We start from the raw sequence: 7873 nt of genomic DNA on the forward strand, positions 1-7873 counted from the left end.
TGTGTAAATTAGTTTTATTCTAATTTTCATAATTTATCGAACTATTTTATTTTTATCTGAAAGGCCTTTTTATTTTTGCTTGAATATTTTATTTGTGTTAGTTTTTAAAATGTGTAATTTGAACCAAATAAATGTTTAATCCGAACCAGTTTGTTTTTTGTTCATTTTAAAGCCTTCCAACAAAAAGACAGTCGATTTGAGGTGGCTTTAACAGCCAGTATGTTTGGGCTTGGGTTCACTCAGCCACGAGTATAAATAAGTAGCTACTGAAATGAAGAAATATTTTAAATATAAAGCGTTTTAAAACAAAATTAAAGAGATTATATATATGCGTAAGTGTGCAAAAGTGAAAACCCAGTTTGTTTTTTTAATAGATACTTTTTTACCTTAATATAATATAACATAAAACATTACCTTAATATATCTTCCATGTAAACAAATATTAAATAAAAAAAAAAGTAAATGGAAAAAAAAAAAAAAACCTTTTTTTTAAAAAGAGCATTTTTAGCAAATTAAAAATAGTATGGGTAATTTGAAAACGAACTAAGATTTGTTTAGAATATGGAATTTGAATAAAACTAAAATTATAACAGAAACTTTTATGTTTTACAATACGTTTAATAAGCAACCGATCCTAACCCCAAAGACATGATTGATACAGCTGATTTTTCATCCAAAAATCAAAATGCAAATAAAATAAAAATACTTTATATTTAAATGATAGACGAAAAAAGAAATTATACGACCAAGAACTATTAAATTAAACTAATTATGTTATAATTTTACATTTTTCCCCCTAATAATTGTTTACTGTGAAAAGCTCTTCGAATTACGAACAACGTTAGCTCCCAATAGTTCGAAATTCGAAGAGCTATGTCTTTTGAGGTTGAACTTTTATATTCAACTAAAATTACATTGTAGGAAGAAGGAACTCCTGAATCACCCCCTGTTTATTTCAAATTTGTATTATATTCACTATTTAATGGAAGTTTCGATATTTATTAGCTTGCAGTTGTTTCAAAAATACACAAGTGTTCCACGAACATCTTTTGACAGACCTAATTTCTTTGCGAAAAAAATACGGTCCCGCTGTTGAAGTTAGTTTATTCTGCCTGTCTTTGCCAAGAGGGTTATAAATAAATCCTAACATTTAGTTATGGCAGCACTGCTCTCGCTTTTTGTATCTCTATGCACAAACAAAATGACTTATTGGCCATGTTTCTCCTCCCACTGTTTCTAACTGGGGCGTCTTTCCGTTATAAGTGTTGTTATTTAATTAATTTAAATTTGTTTATTCTTGTTAACAATTTTCAAAATTGTAATTATTGATATGATCTAGTCTCACTAACCACCTTCGAAGCGTGCCTGCAAACTTTGAAGTATCTATAGTTGTCCTCTTTCATGTGAAGGGAGTAGTTCTCAGTAAGCATGTAGATGCCAGTTTTCCTCCAGGGCGTGTTTCTTAAGACCTGGAACAAGGAACGACTCGTGAGATACAGTTAACACAGATGCTTTACATACTGTATTCAACTTGCCTGTTTTCGTTTTTGAGAGAGGTTTCGGTTCCAAGAGGGGAACCCATACTCCAGAATACCCAGTACCACTTTATAACGCTAGTACCACTTTATAACGCTGTGCACTTCGCAAAGGTTTGGTTCTAACTTTTTTTTTGCCAAAGGCACGTCTGCGACCAGCAAAATCCTGAATTCAAAATGCTTGAATATATTTAGCTCCTCGATTTAAGAGATATCAAAAAAGAATAAATTATGTGGTGATGCATGACAAGTTTTATCACGGGTTGTTAGATTATGTCTAGAGCAAGGACACATATTGTCCTCTGGAACTAAAGTTTGAGTGTCACCATACATAAAAGTTTTAATAAATACTTATTGCTCCTGTATTTATAATCTAAGACTACCAAAAGTGACCCAGCATGACTCCCTCTTCAATGCCAGGTTTATCCTTAGGATCTATAAGGTGATAAGATGAACCCTGTCAGGTTTTCCTCTTAAAAGGATGACCTGTTTCTATAATGGCTATCTTAGGCTTCTTCCTTAATCAGCTATGTGATGGGATCAGGTACCCTGTATTACTACCTTTAGTTCACCTACATTAGTCATTTCAGTCACCTTTTATTTTGAACTAGTTCGTTCAGGCACTACTCATTCCTACTGCAGAGGACCCCTATTATCCCATTACTTAACTGCTACTGAAAGCAAAACATTCTTTGCCAATGGGTAGGCCCCTTAACGTTTCCTTACTATTATTACCATCTTCCCTCCCTCCCTTCTGAAGCAAATCCTGACACACCCATGATCATCATATCCTCAAATGAATTGCTTCCAATGTAAATAATTCCCCATTTAAGAAATAAAATAATATATGTAAAATAAAGCAAGCCAAACAATACCTATCAATATTATATATATTTTATAATATGATATAATTTTAGCTTCAAATTTCAATGTAAGGACAAAAATAAGTTAAATATTGATTTAGAAATCGTATTTATTAAAAATGAATAAACTATGTGGTTACATATGACAAATATACGTTATCCTCAGCTGTTAAATCATGTGCAACTCTCTTATCATTAGTTGCCTTTAATCTATTTCATGATTTTGTCTTGATAGTGTAGAAAAAACTTAAACACACATAGGTAGTTGCAAATGGAATCAGGACTCATAGAGCGATTTTAGCAACATCAGGATAGGACTGTGTTATCTATATATATTCATTGGCTTTTCATAGTCTTCTAGTGGATCATGGGCCCCATTTTGTAAACAGCTGGGTTAGCAAACAACAGAATTATTCTTCAAAAAGTATTAACAAAAATCACTTTTGGTTCCGAATCTAATAATTTTCTTTCATAAAAAAATGTATATATATTTTTTTTTTAAAACTAGATTTATATTATTACTATACGAATCTTTGGAATCTTGCGCTCAATTTTTTTTTCTTCTTAATTCAACAAAGTTTATTGAATACAATCAAAGAGTTTCATATGAATTGGTTGGTAAATAACAGAATTTATTTTTTTCTGTTGGGGAAGCAAGTTTCTCCAGGAGTTCGGAGGATATGAATATATTGGTTTTGTGAAAAGTTAGTATGGCTGTCAAAAATTAAAATAAATATATATTTAATTCACTCTTCAATTGACTTTACTTCCTTTTTATCTTTTTCCTGATGAAGATTTACATTGTGGGTCAAAATGTCGTAAATGAAAACTTTATTTGTTTCTTCTCGACCACAGCTGTGACCATCTCCTTCAAAGAAACAAGAAGAATTATGAAATTTAGAATATAATCCATCTTTTCAGTAAGAAAAGATTAATTATACCACATTTCATCGAATTAAAAATAAGTGACATTGGTCTGGATGAAATGAATAAATAAAACAGCTATTTCTAAATTCCTATGGTGCATTTTCTATAAGTTAATAATAATTATTTACCCTAAAGTTTTCTGTATCTTTTAGGTGATATGAAAATAGATAATTACAATTTTGCTTATGCCTTCTTTGCCATTTATTCTATTTTTTTTTTTTTTTTTTTTGTAAATACATTTATGTGATAGCTATTTCTAAGCTAAGGAATCATCACAATACCTGAAGGATGAAGTGCTAAAAAAAAGATAACATCACAAGGATGAAAATTAATGGTGAATAAATAAAAATAAAATATTTACTAAAAATTTATTATAAATGCCAAAATTGTAAAAAACATACAAAAGTATTAAAAATATGTCATTAATATTTAATAGGAACAATAATTACCGTGTCAAACAGGAACACAACTAAATCATAATTATTACTTTTAATAGTTACCCTGTCATACAGGAACGCAACTAAATCATAAGAATTACTTATAACTAACTTACATTGATAAATTTTTTCAACATTCAAAAATATTTCTAATCAATAATACATTGCAAGTAATGGTAGAAATCTCATATGAAAAAACAACTTAGTAAAAATTAAAAAAAAAAAAAAAAAAAACATAAGAAGCTCATAAGTTTAAACAGCTAAAATATTAGTTAGTGAATAAATAAAATATTGCTAACTTTTTAGTGAGTCTTGAAAACTAATTTCAAGTCTTCAGCCCAGGAAAGCTTGCTTTTTCTTATGTTATGAGAAAAAAATTAAAAGTGTATTTAGGTTACACCTTAAATATTAGTGAACACTAACATAAAATATGTCAATGATTCCGCTGTTCAGGGTTAGATACAACTAATGCATATACACTGAAATATCAAGTTATTACTATTATTATACATAAAAGCAAAATTAGTATTTTGATTACATAATACATGTACATAAATAATGATCATACAATAATAAATAAGATTTGGAAAATAATCACAATAATAGTTGGATAAAATATGATTTAGACCGCAAAAATACATACAGAACTACAATTTCATCATTTACGAATAGCCAATTAATTTTTTTTTTCGAATTATGAGATATATATTGAAAAACATGTCACTGCAAACCATGTTTACCTACCTAAATATTCAACTTGTCATTTAACAGAACATGCTGAGAAATTTATCGTAGCAAATAGATAAGAAAAAATAATTTAATTTATACAAGAATTAATATAATCTGGAAAAAGTTTTAATTTGCTTAACAATCAGCTGCAAATTTAATAACAAAAAATTTTAACTATATTGATGCAGTCAGTAATCTATGGCAATAATTTTATAATTCACTAACTTTATTCAAGATTTATATAACAAATACAATATCATCTAACAAAACTACAATATTCAACTCATAATCAATCTGAACTCATAAAAGAAAATAAGCATTATTTAATCATCTAATAATAGGAACTTTTGATTCAATAAACATAGGACATGGATGTCTCAATATTTAAGCCACAAGAAGAATTCTTATGTCAAAGAAAGTTTAGTAGAAATGGATCTGCCAGAAAGGTATACGTTGATGAATACAAGAGCAGCAAAATCTTTAGCATCGATAGGTGATGAGGCTAAAGGATGATAGATCGCTGGCCGGTGAACAGTATTGTCATTCCTTACAATAATTATCTATAAACGAATTTCAAACTGGACTAAAAAAAAATAAATAAACAAAGAATAAAATAAAAGGTTTTATAATAACAAGGTGGATATTGGAGTGTGTATTCAGTTTCTCTGCTGACTTTGTTTTAAAAATAAATATACATAAATAAACAATAACATCAATAATTTCAAGTTTTTCTCAGGAACTTGAAAAATACTAGATAAATAAAAAAAATAAAAATAAGTGATCTGGGATCAGAGCCTTAATATATGTAGAAGAACTAACTATAATCTGCTTGTAGAGACTGGTCAGTCAATAACTCATGACATGAAAGCAAGGAGGTTAAGATGGGCGGAACATGTAGCTCGAAGCAATCCATAAGGACGCCTCTACATGACAATGAATGCCGGTATAGAAGGCAAGAGACCATGTAGGAGGCCAAAAACCAGATGGATAGACAAGATCAACAAAGATGTGAAAGAGCTGTATGCAGCAAACTAGAAAGCAGTAGCCAATATAGGCAGGCGTGGAAAAGGTTAAAAAATTGATGCATTTTGGTCTTGTCCTTAATTTGGAGCTACAGCAATAGCATCTTTAGAAATACAATTTAAATGGAAGTTCTAATATCAGTCACAAATGTATTCATAGTATGAGTCCATGTCAGTTAAGCATGTTAGGCCAAGAGTTCCAGAATGCCCGATTTAGAACCGTGTAAGTTCAACCTAGCAGTTAATATTTATTTCTCAGTGGAGAAATGAATTTTGGGACTCCTAATCTGGTTGTTTCAAAGAAATGAACACTGGGCAACATCAGGGATTTACTAACGGACCACAGACTTAATAGCAGAACTTGTTCCCTCTACCAGTACCAGTCTTCAGCTCAGTACATGATAAAAAAGGACAGTTACTCGAACAACAGTAATACAAGGTGAAGTATCATCATCACATGCTGAACCACTAAATACGGTACAACACCGGTTGTGATCAACAAGTACGGTTATACAATAAAGTCTAAATATGCATATAGATTTTTAAAAATAAAAATAATACATACCTCTGCTGAGAAGGTTCTCTGAGAGTTCTGATCTAAATCGTAACTGATATTATAATAGACATCTCCCCAGCCTAGGCGGAGCATGATGTACTGCAGTGCCTTAAATTTAATACAATTAACGAGTTTCTATAAGCCATTAAGTATACTAACATTATTCACTTAAAAGTTATTTAGCTAATGTAATAACATAGAAAGATATTGTTTAAATAAAATAAATTGAATCTATTTAAGTCTCACTCACTTATCAACTATGAGTGAGTGATAATAGTATAAGATAAATATAAAAATTTAAAGTTTTTAAATTAAATAAAAAGTGACAAATAGGTTAATTTGACTAAAATTATTAAACCTGGGCAGAATAGCCTGCAAGCAATTTTAACTGTTGTGTAAATTTATAGTTAAATTGTCCGTAAGGATGAACAGGTTGGCTGAAACGTTGGTTTTAAAATAATAATAAAGAGTGTTTGAGATTTAAATGGATACCATTTATTTTTGTTTGAGAAAGGTGCCCCCCTCACAATTAAATTGAAATTCTAGATACTATCTAGTGGGAGATATAAGAAGTAATGTGCTTGGTTAGCCATCTTGGCTTCTATATACAAAAGAAAGAACATCATGAGAGCCGCATTATTTTTGGATGAGATCAATAATTCACTATGAATAAATAAACTACACCCCACCCAGGCAAAGGGATGAAGGCAGGATGAAAGTGGGAAGAGAACAAGAATAGGCTCTTTCAAGATCTCAATAGCTAGCTCACAGTGTAACCTACATCTTTAACATAAGTTAACTACAGCATCTTATTATTAAATGTAATACCATTTATGTCGTGTAATCCCATTACAATCCATAATCAAAATTAATTACTAAACCACATCGTACAACCTTTTGGCAAAACCCCATATAACTATGTGTCTTATTATTTAATCAAGAATAGAGGCTTTTCTCCCTTTATCACCATTCTTCATTTATTATACAACTCATAAAATACAGACCACTGCATCAATTCAAATCAGAGATACCTTTACATTACAACTAATTTGGGTAATATTCCCCAATATTTACCATGGGAAATATCTAAATTATATAATTTTATTTAAACAATAAAACCAGTCTCGAAGAAGTGATAAGATTACATATAAAATAGAAAGATGTATTTTTTACATTTCTTTTTTTTTAATAACTAACCTTAACTGACATCCATCTAAATAAAACCTTTCTTGTTCTTCAAGAATAAATATCGCATTGCTCAAATAAAGTTTACCATACCTTTTAAAAATATGGGAGAGGCAAAATTAAACTACTAATATAAAACCAATTAACAAATCCATAATATATATCTCAAATATAAACAAACATTCTTAAATTAGGTAGTATATAAATAAAAATCATCAAAATATAATTGATATACTTTGAATTAGAACATAGCTACCTAAATCAAAATAAAACTGAGTCTTCAAACTTTTAAACAAAACGAGTGATTATCAGTTAAATTAAAACATGTTTCAAATTGGTCCATTTGTGTGAGAGTATGCTAATTATTTTAATCCTTTTTCAAACAGTAGAAAGGTTTTAATCAACAGGAAAATTAAGCACTTAATTTAAAAACTAATCTGTTAATAGTTTAAGCTGATTTGATTGATTTCAGAGTTGTGTAGCGACACTGCTAAGTGCTGGATTATGCTATAACTACTATAGCTGCCAAAACTATTACAAGCTGACATGACAAACCGAGCTGCCGCAAAGTGAAAAACTATAGTCATCATATATTGATATATGTATATGTAAGTATGTA

General features: G+C 29.6%; 1 protein-coding gene across 1 annotated transcript in view; it reads right to left on the reverse strand.

Annotated features, from left to right (window-relative positions):
- Positions 1–3679: 3679 nt before the first annotated feature.
- The window catches only part of LOC106678039 (probable RNA-binding protein 46), a 31859-nt gene continuing 27665 nt past the window's right edge, over positions 3680–7873 (reverse strand). Inside the window, exons 12-13 of the mRNA XM_067049589.1 lie at positions 6079–6177; positions 3680–5051 (exon numbers count right to left, since the gene is read on the reverse strand). Coding sequence (XP_066905690.1) covers positions 4896–5051; positions 6079–6177 — 255 coding nt within the window. The 3' untranslated portion in view covers positions 3680–4895. The remainder of the gene's footprint in view (positions 5052–6078; positions 6178–7873) is intronic.

This window comes from Halyomorpha halys, unplaced genomic scaffold (assembly GCF_000696795.3).
Source record: "Halyomorpha halys isolate HHAL.00 unplaced genomic scaffold, Hhal_1.1 Scaffold2.1, whole genome shotgun sequence".
Lineage (NCBI taxonomy): Eukaryota > Metazoa > Arthropoda > Insecta > Hemiptera > Pentatomidae > Halyomorpha > Halyomorpha halys.